This window comes from Crotalus tigris, unplaced genomic scaffold, assembly GCF_016545835.1.
Source record: "Crotalus tigris isolate CLP2741 ecotype Arizona unplaced genomic scaffold, ASM1654583v1 scf7180000024116.2146003, whole genome shotgun sequence".
Taxonomy (NCBI): Eukaryota; Metazoa; Chordata; class Lepidosauria; order Squamata; family Viperidae; genus Crotalus; species Crotalus tigris.
The window spans coordinates 1752596-1770562 of NW_024100393.1; the positions used below are offsets into that span (position 1 = coordinate 1752596).

Below are 17967 nucleotides of genomic sequence, written 5' to 3' on the forward strand. Positions count from 1 at the left end.
AGCTGCGACGGCACTGAAAAAAGTGACTGGTGACGGTTTTTCACACTTACAACCGTTGCAGCATCCCCACATTCACGTGATCAGAACTCAGGCCCTTGGCAGCTGGCTGGTGTTTAGGAAAGTTGCCGTGTCCCGGGGTCATAGGATCACCCTTTGTGACCTTCCCCTCTGGCTTCCAACCAGCAAAGTCAATAGGGGAAGCCAGACTGCATGATTCACTTAACAACCGCAGGGATTCGCTTAACAATTGTGGGAAAAGAGGTTGTAAAATGGGGCACACTCCGTTGTGGTCTTAATGTGGTTCGAGGACTATCTGTACTTCAGGGATTTGACACCCCCCCCCCCAGCCTGAGAGGCTGTTAGGTTGCTGCAGTGTGATCTTTACACACCCCGTGTGTTCTCAGAAGTGCCTCTGATGGTGCTTGGCAACACAGTTATTGCATTAAAGTAATAAACCCATCACTGTCTGGACGGCCTACATAATTGCAGCATGAAAAAGCTTGTAAAGCATGAATGGAAGGGGAAGAAAGAGAGTTAAGAATAGCTTGTTCAAAAAAAAAAGCTGGCATAAAGGATACGAGCTCTGAAGTCACCCAATTTATGACTGTGACTTTATTCCTTAGCAAGAATTGTTTTATGGGGCAGTCATAAATAATTCTGTATTGCCAGTGGCAGAAGTTTCATTTTGGATGCGGCTGGGTTCAGTGTGACATGATTAAAAAGGAAGCTAAACGTATCGTGCCTGTTGCCCTTTAAGCGAGGGCTTGTGCTAAGCGGTTTAAAGGCAAAAGGACAAATCACTTGAGCTTAAAAAAGGCAATCTAGAGCAGACATGTCAAACGCAAGGCCCGGGGGACGGATGCAGCCCGCAAAGTAGTTTCATGTGGCCCGCGAAGCCATCCTGGAAACAGTGAGGGAACGGCCCCCGCTGCCTTGGCCCTGGCCCAGGCCAGCCGGGAGCCAACGTACAATTTTGTGGTGGCCATCTTGGCACTTGCCCTGGTGGACTATGCCTTGGTGCTTGCCCCAGTCCCACCCCCTTCTGCCAGAGACCCTCAGATCTGGCCCACTCCTGCCCAGGCCCCCACAGGCACCCTTGATGCGAACGATGTAGAGCTGGCCATGCCCACCCAGTAGGCCATACCCACTCCATCCACACCCACCCAATAGGCTGCATCCACTCTGGCCACACACCCCTGCCCCCCCGGGCAACCGCAATGCTGATGCGGCCCTCAGTGAAATTGAGTTTGACACCCCTGCTCTAGAGTTTCACTAAGGATGGGAAGCCTCTCCTGAGATACAGATAGTCCTCAACTTACAACAGTGACGGTTTGAAGCTACAAGGGCACTTATGACCATTTTTCACACTTACGACCGTTGCAGCATCCCCATGGCCCTATGATTTACATTCGGATGCTTGACGATTGGTTCATATTTATGACCCTGGGGGTCACGTGATCCCCCTTTGCATCCTTCTGACAAGCAAAGTCAATGGGGAAAATCCAGATCCACTTAACAACCATGCTACTATCTTAACAACTGCAGCGATTCACTTAACAATTGTGCAAGAAAGGTCATAAAATGGAGCAAAACTCACTTAATACATTTTTCACTTAGCACCGTAAATTCTTGCCTCTGTTGTGGTCATACGTCAAGGACTACCTGTACTGTTTTTACGAAGCTTAAAGCTGCATTTGGCAAAAACATAGGTGGCAGCAAACTGTAAGTAGTTCTCAGTGTGCAACCGTAACAGAGCCCAAAAATTCTGCTGCTCAGAAAAGCAGTTATTAAATGAGTTTTGCCCCATTTTACAATCTTTTGTGCCGCCGTTGTTAAGCGAATCACTGCAGTTGTTAAATGAATGACGCATTCATTAAGCGAATACAGCTTCCCTGTTGATTTTTTTGCTTGCCCAAAGCCGGTTGGAAAGGTCACCTGTGGTGATCACATGACCCCGGGACAGTACAACAGTCATAAATACATGCCAGTTGCCAAGCGCTTGAATTTTGATCATGTGACCACGGGGATGCTGCAGTGGGCGTAAGTTTGACAATGGTCATAAGTCCCTTTTTTCATTGCTGTTGTAACTTCAAACAGTCACTAAGCAAATAGTTGTATAAGTTGAGGACTACCTGTACCCTGTCAATCACTGATTGGGTTTCTAGGTCTTAAGAAGCCCTAATAAAGCTTGTTTGATGCTTGGTTTAGCCCAGGGGTAGGCAACCTTGGCTCTTTTATGACTGGTGGACTTCAACTCCCAGAATTCCTGAGCCAGCCATGCTGAAGGGAAAGGGAGAGGTTTCCAAGCTGAGCCATGCTGGCTCAGGAATTCTGGGAGTTGAAGTCCACGAGTCATGAAGCTGCCTAGGCCTAGGCCAGAGGTAGGCAACCTTGGCTCTTTCATGACTCGTGGACTTCAACTCCCAGAATTCCTGAGCCAGCCTGGCTCAGCTTGGAAACCTGTCCCTTTCCCCTCAGCATGGCTGGCTCAGGAATTCTGGGAGTTGAAGTCCATGAGTCTTAAAAGAGCCAAAGTTGCCTACCCCTGCCCTAACTGGTGCTCAGCCATGTGAGGATCTGGATTTCAAATTGTGCATAGAGTTTTATTATTTCCTTAAAATTTTATGATAAATTTGCCTATCCCTCTAGGAATAGAAGGGGCCCATACTGTGCTGGCTGGGTTATCCAATATACCTTCTAGGCCAGGGGTAGGCAACCTTGGCTCTTTTATGACTGATGGACTTCAACTCCCAGAATTCCTGAGCCAGCCATGCTGAGGAGAAATGGAGAGGTTTCCAAGCTGAGCCATGCTGGCTGAGGAATTCTGGGAGTTGAAGTCCACAAGTCATAAAAGAGCCAAGGTTGCCTCCCCCTGGTTTAGCCTGTTATTCAGAGCTCCGATTACCAGTTATGTGTTTGGACTGAATATATTGGGAGAATACAGATTTAAATTTAAATTTAAATCCAAAACATTTCAGTCCAACAGTGATGGAAAAAAAACAAACCATAGCTTAGCGTGGGGAATGAAGTATGTCAGTGTTTCTCAACGTGGGCACCTTTAAGAGAGGTGGGGAATTCTGGGAGTTGAAGTCCACTCGTCTTAAAGCAGCTACGGTTGAGAAACCGTGAAGCATGTTAGTAGACTGGTACTTTAATATATCCCATCTCCCGTTTCTTTTCTCTTTCCTCTTTGATTCTTGTTGCTTGCTTCTTCGGCTTTCCAGGTGGGCTTCCGAAAAGGTGATGGCCTCTTCCTGAGTCGCCTTGGCTCCCAAATCCAGCTGAAGTTGGTCTTCTGGGTGATTTCCCTCTTTGTGGCTGTTCTGCTTCTGAGTACAATCATAGCCATGGCCATCCAGTACAGTAAAGGTACGTCAAGACCAGCGGCAGGTTGACCACCTTCCCATGGACCTTATTCTCCCTTCTGCAGGCAGTCCTCGACTTAACAACCATGCGTTTAGTTACCAGCACTGAAAAAAGTGCCTAATAATAATAATAATAATAATAATAATAATAATAAAGTTGGAAGAGACCTTGGAGGTCATCTAGTCCAACCCCCTGCTCAGGCAGGAAACCCTATACCAGTGGTGGCGAACCTATGGCATGGGTGCCAGAGGCGGCACTCAGAGCCCTCTCTGTGGGCACGTGCGCTGTGCACGTGCGCCGTCGTCACAGTCCCAGGCCTTCAGCTGGGTTTTATAAAATCTTTTCGCTTTAGGCCTCTGTCACCGTGTGCAAAAAAAAAAAAAGGTTCAATCAATTAGTCAATTTCAACTTCTCGCGGGAAAAAAAAGGATCTTGCAAAGTTGGAATTGATTAATTGAACTTTTTAGTCTCACCAAGTCTGGCGTTAACCACCGGAGCCACACCCACCCAATGGGCCACATCCAGCCAATGGCCATACCCACCAGGCACCCGACGATGCATAAGTGGGTTTTGAGTTGCAGTTTGGGCACTCGGTCTCTAAAAGGTTCGCCATCACTGGACTATACCATTTCGGACAAATGGCCTTCCAGTCTCTTCTTAAAAACTTCCACTGTTGGGGCATTCACCGCTTCTGGAGGCAGGTTGTTCCACTGGTTAATTCTTCTAACTGTCAGGAAGTTTCTCCTTAGTTCTAGGTTGCTTATGATCACTGTTCACACTTTGCAGCATTCCCATGGCCACATGATCAAATATTCAGATGCTTGGCAACTCCTATTTATGACTGAGCCCTGGGGCCGTGTGATCCCCTTTGGCGACCATCGGACAAGCAAAGTCAATGGGGAACCCAGATTCACGCAAGAACCGTATTGCTGATTTAACAACTGCATGAATTCACTGAACAACTGCGGCAAGAAAAGTCGTAAAGTGGGGCCAAAATCACTTCATCGCTGTCTCGCTTAGCAATGGAAATTTTGGGCTCAGTTGTGGTCATAAGTGGAGGACTCCCTGTATCTCCTTCAGACCGGAGCATCCAGGGCACCCAAATAGTCTGATCCTGGTCAGAAAGGAAGTACCAGAGCAAGGAAGGTGCAGAATGAAAAAGACTTGGAAGCTTCTCCCATTGGTAGATTCCATTCAGCTGATCACCGATCTGTGCGTCGGTGAAATGACCTGTTGATTACAGAGAAGCACAGCTGGTCCTTGACTGATGGCCACAAGTATCAAATTTCTATGGGTCAGCAGAGTTTTGTCCCGTTTTACAACCTTTCTTGCCACCGTCGTTAAGTGAATCACTACAGCTGTTCAGTTAGCAACGTAGTTGTTAAGCGACTCCAACTTCCCGTTTGACTTTGCATGTCAGAAGGTTGCGAAAGAGGATCACGTGACCCCCCCCCAGGACGGTGCAGCCGTCGTAAATATGAACCAGTTGCCAAGGGTCTGAATTTTGATCGCGTGACCATGGGGATGCTGCGACGGTCGTGTGAACAACAGCCACAGGTGACTTTTTCCAGTGCTTGTATAACTTCAAACGGTCACTAAATGAACTGTTACAAGTCAAGGACTACCTGTATGCTCCTTTTCTATCAGATCGTGGCCAGGACTGTTGTTGCTGATGGCGTAACGTGAAGCCTCCATTTGCAATGTAGCAAAGGAGTGCTTCAGAGCCTTAGGCAAGGAAAAGCAAAATGCTGCAAACAGAATATCTGCCTGTCTCCTTGGGGCTTCCGTTGAGACCCTCCGTAACTCGCTCTCCCCCACCTGCTGTGCTTCAGGGCTCAGGACCAGCTTTCAAGAGGCCTTTTCGAGCTGGCTGGGAACCAGTGTGGGGGAACACACTCACAACCGTTTTCAGTGAGACAATAGCTTCCCAGCCATCAAAGATGAGCGGGTAATCCACACGTAATGACAAGAGGGCACACAAAGAATTCTTTGTTAGGCCCCTGGCTGTATTGAGCACAACATAGCCAAGTTCTGCTTAAGCTCTTTCACACATGTACACACACACACACACAAAACCATCCCTTTCGCTCTTAACATATTCACCCTCCCTCACCAGGAGCAGGAGGGGGACTGTTTGGGAGACAAAATGTGGCCTCAGAAGTTGTTCGTTCACATGTTGTTTCTCCCAAGAAGCTTCTGTTGTGCCTTCACAGCACCCTTTGTCCTTTCCACCTGAGCTGTGCCTTATGGTTATGCAGGCAGCCCCTCCCACTGCTGATGTTACGTAGTTAAGGTAATGAAACCTCTGCAAGAAAACAAGCAAGCTCAGAGAGCACTGAGGACCCCCCCCCTTACAACCATATGTTTAGTGACCGTAGATAACAGCGCTAAAAGTAAGGTGACCAATTGTCCTCCTTTAGGGAGGACAGTCCTCCTTTTGTAAGTTCTATCCTCTCTCGAAAAGTGTCCTCCTACATGTCCTCCTTTTTGATATTTGAAGACTAATCTGTAAATCTCTGTATTCGATCGATGCCGAGCCGATCTGTTGCGTGTGATGTGACGTATTTGTATTTGACATGACGATTCGTCAAGGCTCGGTACAGTGCGGCGAGACGTGATTATGAGACGCAAACACTCCGCACAGAATTGTTTTGAGAGAGTGCGTCGCGCGCAAGAGTGCGCCGTGAGCAAGTGGCTTTGTTTACTTCTTACTGAAACATGACACGGCACGCACGCACGCGTTAGACTCACTTTTTTTTCTTCAATTTATTTGTGTCCTCCTTCTCATTGCAAAAAAGTTGGTCACCTTACTAAAAGTGATTTACGACCGTTTTTCATACTTACGACCATTTCAGCCTCCCCAAGGTCACGTGATCCAAATTCAGGCACTTGGCAACTGGCTCGTATTTATTTTTGTCCTGGGATTATGTGATTCCCACTATGCCTGTCATCCAAGGACCTGCATAATAATACCCCTTTTCTTGTGCTCCTGTTAGTGGTAATAAGTGCTTTAAATTCAGATGTATTTACTTATTAAATTTCTAGGCTGCCCATCTTGCAGTTCGAGGTGACTCCGGTTGGCTTACTATACAATAAAACACAGGAATATCAAAACAGTTACAAATATATAAATATTTACATATTTGAGTACAAAACATTACAAACTATTAAATTGTCCTTCTCTCATCTTTTTATAAAGGGGGGGGGCGGCTTTTTCCTATTTTGCGGGACCTGTGCTAAGTTTTGAACTTTTTCGAAATATTCCCAAGACGTCTCCTTTATGTGTTTGCAAAGTTGGCAATAAAGAGGCACGGAATAGGATACGTTTGAAGTTTTCCTTTGAAAATGGTCTGAAGTCATCAACTACCTAAAGCAGGGGTAGGCAACCTGGGCTCTTTTATGACTCGTGGACTTCAACTCCCAGAATTCCTGAGCCAGCCATGCTGAGGAAAAAGGGAGAGGTTTCCAAGCTGAGCCAAGCTGACTCAGGAATTCTGGGAGTTGAAGTCTACGAGTCATGAAGGGGCCATAGTTCCCCCATGCTGGCTCAGGAATTCTGGGAGTTGAAGTCCACGAGTCATAAAAGAGCCCAGGTTGCCTATCCCTGACCTAAAGGTATCTTGAAAGCTAATCATGGTTCAATTTTTTTGCTTAGCTCCAGTAGCCCAGTTCTCAGGGACAGACTCTTTTATTACTAACAGTGGTGGTACAGTGGTTAGAATGGAGTATTGCAGGCTGACTCTGGCACCAGCCTGGAGTTTGATCCTGACCAGCTCAAGGTTGACTCAGCTTTCCATCCTTCTGAGGTCGGTAAGATGAGGTCCCAGATGGTTGGGAGCAATATACTGATATTTATAAACCACTCAAAGAGTGCTGTAAAAACACTATGGAGTGGCCTACAGGTAGTCCTCAATTTACAACAGTTCGCTTAGTTACAACAGCAGTGGAAAAAAATGACTTAGGACCGTTTTTCACACTTACGACCTGTTGGAACGTCCCCATAGTCACATGAGCAAAATTCAGATGCTTGGCAACTGACTCACATTTATGACGGTTGCAGTGTCCCTTGGGGGTCATATGATCCCCTTTTGCGACTTTCTGACAAGCAAAGCCAATGGGGGAAGCCAGATTCACTTAACAACCATGTTACTAACCTAACAACTGCAATAATTCACTTAACAAGTATAGCGAGAAAAGTTGTAAATTGGGGCAAAATTTGTTTAACAAATGTCTTGGTTAGCAGTAGAAATTTTGGGCTCAGTTGTGGTCGTAAGTCAAGGACTACCTGTATCAGTCTAAGTGCTATGACTGTTCTCTGGCCTTCCTTTTTTATACAAAGCAGCCTGCCCCCACCATCTGTGTCTGTCTTTCTGCTTGTGAAAATCCCTGAAGCGTTTATATTGTAAAGGGTTTCATGTCTCTACCGAAAGCCAGAGCGATTGCTGGGGTTTTGAAGCATATGCTAACAAAGGATGGTTTGTTTCTCCTCCAAGAAGCTGAAAGACAATTCCTAGTAATTAATGAATAAAGAAGCTAGCTGATTCTCTGCAGCACGATATCACTGGGCAAATAAGCAGTCTGTAGTGCTAAGTTTATCTGCTGTTTGTCAGTTTGTGGACATTTTAAATTGTGTCTGTAATTTACTTGTTTATATACATATAAACAAGTAACTCCATTTATTTATTTGGCCAAGTGTGGTTAGACACACAAGAAATTTGCCTCTGGTAGAGAAGAACCGAGCGTACCTGGAAAACAACAGAATATAATAATAATAATAAGCCTAAAGTGTACAGCCCATATAATGGGGAAATAAAAAATAATAAAGGGGATAAATAATAATATTGTGGCTACACACTATGGGTTAATATACGTACACATTAGGGGAGAAAAACCCCTTGGAGTCAAGTCTTTTATGGCGTCTCTTAAGGTGGCATCAATTTCAGTTGTTGGGTTTTGCATCAGGCTTCTTTGTTCATCTTGAAATTATGTCTGTCTCTTAAGACACTGATGTTTGATCATGGTCAGTTAGGAGCTCTCAAAAGAGGCTTCTTGGTTAACAAAGGTTTGGTCTCACCTTGGGCATTTTTACTTATTTAATGCTGCAAATATATTGGCAGACTTTGTTTAAAGTGGTATAAGGCCACAAATGGCTCCCTCTCTTTAGTTTTCAGACTCTACAGAAAGTCCTCAACTTACAACAGTTCATTTAGTGACCGTTCAAAGTTATAACGGCACTGAAAAAACTGACTTATGACCATTTTTCACAGTTACGACCTTTGCAGCATCCCCATGATCATGTGATCAAAATTCGGATGCTTGACAACTGGTTCACCTTTATGACGGTCGCAGTGTCCCAGGGTCATGTGATCCCTTTTGCGACCTTCTGACCAAGCAAAGTCAATGGGGGAAGCCAGATTCGCTTAACAACCGGGTTACTAACTTATCAACTGCTTTAATTCACTTAACAAGTGTGGCAAGAAAGGTCGTAAAATGGGGCAAAAACTCATTTAACAAATATCTCACTTAACAACAGAAATTTTGGGCTCAATTGTGATCGTAAGTCAAGGACAACTTGTATTTCCAAATACAAGTAATAAAGCGGTTTCATCAGCTTTGGTTTAACGTAGTGTCCAAATCCAGCCAGTTACTTTTGATTTGGTGAACCGTAATCTCCATGTTATCCCAAAGGTGCTTTTTCATGAGGCAACTGGACTTTCTTGTTTTTCTTTGAAGACGTTTCACTTCTCATCCAAGAAGCTTCTTCAGCTCCAGAAGCTTCTTCAGCTCACTCAAGAAGCTTCTTCAAGTTGAGAAAGCTTCTTGGATGAGAAGGGAAACATCTTCGGAAAAAAAACAGGAAAGTCCAGTTGCCTCGTGAAAAAGCACCTTTGGGTTAACTATGACTTGGATGACTAAAAAAATCTCCCTAGACATCATCTCCATGTGTTTCTTCTAGATCCCTTACATACAACTTGCCTTACTGAAGCCTGCGTCATTGTAGCTGGTAAGATCTTGGAAGCTTTGGATCCGGACGTCAAGCCCTGTGACGATTTTTACCAGTATGCCTGTGGGGGATGGATCAAGCGGAACCCACTGCCAGATGGGCGCTCCAAGTGGAGTACCTTCAACAGTATTTGGGACCAAAACCAGGCCATCATGAAGCACCTGTTGGGTAAGATATGGCTGCCCACAGACAGCATTGGAGGAGGTTTCTCCCTAATTCTTAGCTTGAGCAAAAGAAGCAGGTTCTGAATCCGTGTGGCTAAAGAAACTGAAGATAACGGCCAACATTTGACACCTCAGAGCTGGAGCATCGGGAAGAAAAGAAGGGTCTTGAGTTGAAGGCAGGAAAGCACATGGAGAAGGCCAGCACAACTGTTTTCTCTTCGGAGGATGAGAAGTGCAAGGCTAGATTTAGACTGAGGAAAATATGGGCATTGGATCTTATATAGAGGGCTTTTCACGGTCAGGGAATTGCGCAGCCGGCACCCAAGTGAAGTCAAACTTGTAGTTTGACGTAAATAAATATATTTTACATCTGTATTTACAGCCAACAAGCTAGTCAGGCAAACAGGAGCATCGTGAGGTAAATCACAGAGCAAACACGGCACACAGAAGAAAAAAGGCGGGAAAAAAGGGAAACTCCCCCTTCACACCCCCAGCAACCAATCAATGGCCTCATGCAGGAGCCAGTACTCTTCAACTAATCAGCTATAACTATGGGTTCTGGCTTGGTGCACAACCCATCAGTGCTCCAGCTACTAAATTTAAATATCTTAACATGGGGATTGGTTCTTATATTCTGAGGGCTTTTCATAGTCAGTGAATTGCGCAGTAGGTGTCCAAATGAAGTCAGAGAACCCAACAGGAAATTGGAGTTTTATATAAATAAATATATTTTATCTATATTTACAGCCAATAAGATCGTCAGGTAAACAGGAGCATCATGAGGTAAATCATAGAGCACACAGAACCCACAGAAAAAAAAGGCGGGAAAAAAGGGAAACACCTCCTCCACCCCCACAGCAACCAATCACAGTGCAGATTGCCTCACGCAGGAGCCAGCATACTCCAACCAATCAATACACAGTGTTCTAGCTCACTGCTCCAACTATTAGTTTAAATATCTTAACAATGGGCATTGGATCTTATCTATTGAGGGCTTTCCATGGTCAGGAAAGTTGATGAGTTGCCTTGATGGGCTGTTAATCTGCTTTCAATTATAGGTGGTCTTCAACTTAACGACCACAATTGGGACCAGAATTTCCATTGCTAAGCAAGGCAGTCATTAAGTGAGTTGTGCCTGATTTTGTGGCCTTTTTGGCCATAAGTGCTTAATTAAAGGATGCAGTTGTTAAGTGAATCCAACTTTCTCCATTGACTTTGCTTGTTGGAAGCCGTTGAGAAGGTCACAAATGGTGATCACATGACTAAACTTTGTAAATACATACCGTTGCTAACTGCCCAAAGTTTGTTCACATGAGTGTGAGGGGTGGTGCACTAGTCATAAGTATGAGAACCGGTCATAAGTTATTTTTGTCAGGGCTGTTATAACTTTGAATGGTCACTAAATAAGTCTTGGTAAGTCAAGGACTCCAACCATTCATTTAGTGACCCTTCAGAGTTACAACAGCACTGAAAAAAGTGACTTATGATTGCTTTTCACACTTATGACCATTGCAGCAGCCCCGTGGTCACATGATCAAAATTTTGATGTTTGGCAACTTGTATTTATGACAGCTCCAGAGCCCCAGAGTCATGTGATCACCTTTTGCAACCTTCTGACAAGCAAAGTCAATGGGGAAGCCAAATTCACTTTACAACCATGTTACTAACTTCACAACTGCATGGATTCACTTAACAATTGTGGGCAGGAAAGGTTGCATAATGAGGCAAAGCCCACTTAGCAACTGTCTCACTTACCAACGGAAATTTGGGGGCTCAATTGTGGCTGTAAATTGAAGACTACCTGGAAATGCAATCTTTAGCCATATTCCTTGAGACGGCTGCATCCCTGTCTCTGACTCAATTTGTCCAGCTGTCCAACCCTTTCTTGACCCCCCCCATGTGCTCCTCTCTCCAGAAAATGCCACTTTTAACTCCAGCAGTGAGGCTGAAAGGAAGACACAGCGCTATTACTTATCCTGCCTCAGAGAACAGAAGATTGAGGAACTGGGGTCTCAGCCGCTGATTGATCTGATCGAGAAGGTGAGTTCCGGAGTCAATGGGGCACAGCAGGTGTTGTTGGGAAGGCTGTAGGGGTTTGATGCAGAACGTGAGGGCCAATCAGTTCTTGCTCCTTATTGCCTTTGTTCACTCAGCATGCTTAATTTAGGTCAACAAGGACCTGGCAACTCCATTCTACTAATGGTAGCTCAGCTTGCTTAGTCTTAACTTCCTTCCCCCCCCCTTCTGCTTTATTATGCTGCAGGAAGCCAGGCTGTTGGGTTAATTTAAGGTTCAGTATTCTGCGTGGATCCAGAAATAAATTAATTCAGTCATCACATTAAGTGGCTCGGGTCAATTCAACCGGAGAATTGAAAAAAGCACAAACATGGTCTTCCCCTCAAAGGAATATATACTTTCAGCACCCTGGAGAGCTCTGCCCCAGTGATTTACAAGCAGGGTTGCAACTATTTGTGTCCAGCCATCACTTTAACATTGGTGAGGTTGGGCAATCCCCAGCTTTGCCCTGGATTAAGGCTGACCTTTTAGATCAGTGTTTCTCAACCTTGACAATTTTAAGGCATGTGGACTTCAACTCCCAGAATTCCACAGTCAGCAATGCTGGCTGTGGAATTCTGGGAGTTGAAGTCCACATGCCTTAAAATTGTCAGGGTTGAGAAACACTGTTTTAGATAGCTGTTTCTGAAGACTTAGATTAGTCCTGCACCTGAAGGCAGGACAGAAGCAACGGATGGAAATTAACCAAAGAAAGAAGCAACCTAGAACTAAGGAGAAACTTCCTGACACTGAGAACAATTAATCAGTGGAACGACTTGCCTCCAGAAGTTGTGGGTGCTCCAACACTGGAAGTTTTTAAGAAGAGACTGGACAGCCATTTGTCCGAAATGGTATAGGGTTTCCTGCCTGAGCAGGGGGTTGGACTAGAAGACCTCCAAGATCCCTTCCAACTTTATCATTATTATTATTATTATTATAATCAAGGAGAGAAGCAACCTAGAACTGAGGAGAAACTTCCTGACAGTTAGAACAATTAACCAGTGGAAAAACCTGCCTCCAGAAGCGGTGAATGCTCCAACTCTGGAAGTTTTTAAGAAGAGACTGGACAGCTATTTGTCTGAAAAGGTATAGGGCAGGGGTAGGCAATCTCGGCTCTTTTATGACTCATGGACCAACTCCCAGAATTCCTGAGTCAGCTATGCTGAAGTCCATGAGTGATAAAAGAGCTGAGGTTGCCTACCCCTGGATAGGGTTTCCTGCCTGAGCAGGGGGTTGGACTAGAATACCTCTAAGGTCCCTTCCAGCTCTGCTATTCTATTCTATTTAATTCTATTCTATCCTATCCCATCCCATCCCATCCCATCCCATCCTATCCTATCCTATTTCCAGATGGTGAAGAAGAAGCTATGATACTAATGGATTGGTCATCCTCTGGGTCCAGGCATTCAGAGAGTGAGGAGACATATCCTCACTTAGGACACTATAGAATTGGGTAGGCTGATGGATGTCCTTGATGTTGGAAGGTTCCCTAGCTTAGGGGTGCCCAACTTTGCCAACTTTAAGACTTGTGGACTTCAACTCCCAGAATTCCCCATCCAGGCATATTGGCTGGAGAATTCTGGGCATTGAAGCCCCCAAGTCTTAAAGTTGCAAGATTGAACACCCCTGCTCTAGCTCCTACTAAACCCGCCACTCTCGTGATTAGGAGAAAGAAGAAGAAAAGTCATGAAAAGAAAATCTGATGTGAACAGATTTTTATTCAGGGTGGCCTGTTGCTTACAGTAGGCTGCTGAAGAACGCAAATTACTTTGACACTGGGTGCTAAAAAAACATCCAGATTATACTTCTATATTATTTCAACCTCTTCTCAGGGATTTTTTTTGCAAGCAGGAATTGTTTGAAAGTAGGTAGATGCATTGTCTAAGTACAATAAGCCGCTGCTCATAAAAGGAGCCTGCTTAGGAATAGTTATGGAATGTTTTGAATATTAAAAGCATTTTGCTCACATTCTCTTGAGGAGAATCTGACTTATGCCCATGGCTAGTCACTTGATGTTTTATTAATTCACATATTCAAGGAAGATCTGGCTCCAATCTGGGTAGAATTGGACCAGTTCCATACAATCTGTGGAGGGCAAAGTTTCTTCTTAAACAGATCCAACCAGTGTGTGTGTATGTCTGTGTGTCTCTGTGTGTCGCATCCAGGCTGTAAGTATTTGGGGGGGGGGGAATCTGTTGTACCTTGGAACAGTCACTAAATGACCATTCGTAGGTCCAGGAGTACCTGTGTATTTCTCTTTTCAGCAATATATTTTTAGCTATAATTTTGCCTTGCCCTGGGGTGCACCTGGGATTAATTTAACAAGCTAAGAGCACCTGTGCCTTGTCCTGAAGCTTAAACCTTAATTGAATTTTTAGTGGATCTTTTTATGGGAGATTTGGGCCTTCTCAACCATTTTGATCACATTGAAACTTAGAAAAAACAGGTTGTCTGGCGACAGGATGATCAGGAGTTCATTTTCCTTCAAGGACAATTCCAAGATTGTATTCCCAATTCTGGGCTCGTGAGAACATTCAGCAAAAATATGACTATGATCATGCCAAGAGATAGAAGAGTATCAGATATAAAACTAGTTGTCTTTTTGTTATAGTACATTATTATTAATTTATCAAAGTATAAAATACAAAGAGAAATTTAAAAAATAGAAAACGGGGGAGGGAAAAAGAAAAAAGGAGAAAATACGATGTGAAGAGGGAAAAAGAAAGAAAAAAAGCACCAACTTCCAATTCTTTAGCACAACAGAAGATAACCACAACTTTTGACTTTTACACAACAGTATATACTAGATCAGGGATGGGGAACCTTGGCTCTTTTATGACTCGTGGACTTCAACTCCCAGAATTCCTGAGCCAGCATGGCTCAGCTTGGAAACCTCTCCCTTTCCCCTCAGCATGGCTGGCTCAGGAATTCTGGGAGTTGAAGTCCATGAGTCATAAAAGAGCCAAGGTTGCCAGGCCCTGTACTAGCCATTTCTATAGCAACAAACCTATCTAATCAGCAAAAACAAAATCGTTCATTTTTTTCCCATTGCAAGCACCAAATCCGTAAGCCATTTCCAAATAGAAACAAAATTAAATATATTGTCTTCTTTGGATACAAGAGTCATTTTAACCATCTTTGGTTCTTCTTGCTATGGGGAATAGTATATGCTTCTGTTTATTCATTAATCTTTATAAACTGTCATAAGTTATATTAAAAGAATTCCCTATATTATTTCAAAAAATTTTTAACCCTGAAGGGAGAAAACACTTTTTTCTAGTTTTGGATATTTTGCAAACTTTAAAAATTACTCAAATATTATATATAAAGGAAGAAAAAAAACCTTCATTTTAAATCCAGAACGCAAAACACAAAACTACACTAAAGCTTTCATTCAATTATATATATTGCACCAATAAAAATCCAATTAACTCCAATTGGATTTAAATCTCTCCCTCAAGTTTATCGGCATGGAGTAAAATCTGTTTCTTCTCTTATTTTCAAATTTGATCAATAAGACTAAGCTGTCTTGAGGATCTGAACATTTCCTAGGCCCTGCCTGGGTTCTTATATTTTAAGATTCCAGGAAAGAGTTTGAAAATATGAGCAAACACTAAAGAGAACATAAATATCAAATAAAATGTGGATTCCTGGTACAGGACAGAAAACATTTCAAGCATCCATGGATGAATAACAATAACGAAGTTGGAAGGGAGCTTGGAGGTCATCTAGTCCAACCCCCTGCTCAGGCAGGAGACCCTATACCATTTCAGACAAATGGCTATCCAGTCTCTTCTTAAAAACTTATAGTATTGGAGCATTCACCACTTCTGGAGGCAGGTTGTTCCACTGGGTAATTGTTCTCACTGTCAGGAAATTTCTCCTTAGTTCTAGGTTGCTTCTCTCCTTGCTTAGTTTCCATCTGTTGCTTCTTGTCCTGCCTTCAGGCTCTTTGGAGAATAGCTTGACTCCCTCTTCTTTGGGACAGCCCCTGAGATATTGGAACACTGCTATCATGTCCCCACTAGTCCTTCTCTTCATTAGACTAGACATACCCAATTCCAGCAACTGTTTTAACCCCCAGTCCCCTAATCATCTTTGTTGCTCTTCTCTGTACTCTTTCTAAAGCAGTGGTTCTCAACCTTTTTAATGCCATGACCCCCAACCAGTCGTAAGTCAAGGACTACTCAACTAGTCGTAAGTTGAGGACCACTCAACTGGTGCAGTACCATTTGCAGAATGGGACTTTTGGCGAGCTCATCAGGGCAGAGACAGCCTGGACAATTCCTATTGGCTTTTGAAAGCCAATAGAATTAGACTCTATTCAAGAGAGTCTATTCTATTTGCTTTCAAAAGCCAATAGAATAAAAGGGAGTAGCACAGCTAAGGAAAAGGGGAAAAAAATGGCGGACTGCGTTGTTTGGCAACCCCCGTGAAATGGTCGTTCGACCCCAAATGGGGTCCCGACCCACAGGTTGAGAACCACTGTTCTAGAGTGTATGATTTGACTTGGCTTGACTTGACTTTTTTTTTTTCTATGACTTTACTTCTGGCTGCAATGGATCAAAATGGATTTTAACAAAAGCCACGAGTGTTCTATGATTTTAAAATTTAAACCTGTTTCCTTCTCAGATTGGTGGCTGGAATGTCACTGGCTCCTGGAACCAGACCAACTTCATGGACGTCTTGAAATTGGTCTCTGCAACGTATCGCGCTTCTCCGTTCTTCACTGTTTTCGTGGGACCTGATTCCAAAAGCTCCAATAGCAACATCATCCAGGTAACCTTGTCTTCCCACCTGTTGCAATAGCAAGTCCACATGATTTACAGAGGGAATGGCTCTCATCACTCTCTGCTTGATCTCATCAGATTTACAGTACTGTGAATAGACCAGTGTTCTTAACGTTTGTAACGGGTGGTGGGGGGGTCCAACTTGGCAACGTTAAGACTTGTGGACTTCAAATCCCAGAATTCTCCCGCCAGCGTGAATGGCTAGGGAATTCTGGGAGTTGAAGTCCACAAGTCTTAACATTATCACATTTGAACCCCCCCTGCTCTATAATTTCAATTAGGAGTGGGAATTTGAAGATGTGCTGGACTATAAGTCATGACCATTGTTGGTACAGAAGAAGGAGGCTGTGCCAACACATTTTAAGGAGGCTAAGTCGAAAAGGCTCAGTTCTCATTAAGTTTGGGAACTCAACCTAGGCAGAAGACACTTCCATCCTTCCTTAGATTTTTAATCCAAAGAAGGAAGGCAATTTCCATTTATATGCAAAATAGAATGCAGGGAATATTTCACGCCTCATAAGTTTCCACCACCAGCACCAAGGTTGCAACTCAGAAACAGGTTCCCTGTCTCAGTGAGAATCAGGTCAGGAGCTCTGAAATTGTTCTGGAGCCCTCAGTTTATTCTGAAGTCCATACAGGTAGTCCTCGACGTCCGACCACAACTGAGCCCAAAATTGACCTTGCTAAGCCAGACATTTCTTAAGTGAATTTTTATCCCATTTTTGCAATCTTTATTGCCACCATTGTTAAGTGAATCTGGCTTCCCCATCGATTTTGCTTGTCAAAAGATTCCAAAAGATGATCACATGACCCTGGGACACGGCCATATTTATATGAGCTGGTTGCCAAGCATCCAAATTTTGATCATGTGACCATGTGGATGCGGCAGTGGTTGTAAGTGTGAAAAACAGTCACAAGGAACTTTTTTCAGTGCTGTTATAACTTTGAGTGGACACTAAATGAATGGTTGTAAATAATAATAATAATAATAATAATAATAATAATAATAATAATGGGTGAAGATCTTGTGGAACTTTCGATCGCCATTTGGAACACAATACGCCGGATATCATAGTTGTAGAGAACCAAAGCGTACAGCTGATTGATATCGCTGTACCAGGAGATGCCAGAGTCGAAGAAAAAGAACTGGAAAAAAATTACGAAATATCGCGACCTGGCCATCAAAACTGCGCGATTATGGATGAAATGTGTAACAGTGGTCCCCATTGTCATCGGGGCATTGGGAACTATGTCCAAAAACTTTGCAAAATACATCAAGAAACTGCAGCTTCCTGCAATAACTCCAGTAATGTTACAAAAAACTGCGCTACTCGGAACATCTTACATTTTAAGGAGGTACCTGGTTGACACCTAGGATGCTGGTAGCAACCTGTGTTAACCATCAGCACCAACCAATTAGAATGTTCAGTTGACTGAAGTTCATGTCTAATGAATAAAAGATAATAAATAATAACAATAATTATAATTATAATAAACAGACAAGCACCTGCAACATAACACCCTGGACTTAACAATTGTCGATAAGAAAGACAAAAAAGTCTGGATAGTGGATGTGGCAGTGCCTGGA

The 17967-nt window shown here is 43.6% G+C and overlaps 1 protein-coding gene across 2 annotated transcripts in view; it reads left to right on the forward strand.

The window, feature by feature from the left end:
- ECE2 (endothelin converting enzyme 2) overlaps window positions 1-17967 on the forward strand; it is a 78191-nt gene that overhangs the window by 17441 nt on the left and 42783 nt on the right. For both annotated transcript variants that reach the window (XM_039322532.1, XM_039322531.1), the window contains exons 3-6: window positions 3225-3369; window positions 9323-9538; window positions 11450-11574; window positions 16222-16368. In XM_039322532.1, the coding sequence (XP_039178466.1) occupies window positions 3225-3369; window positions 9323-9538; window positions 11450-11574; window positions 16222-16368 (633 nt within the window). The remainder of the gene's footprint in view (window positions 1-3224; window positions 3370-9322; window positions 9539-11449; window positions 11575-16221; window positions 16369-17967) is intronic.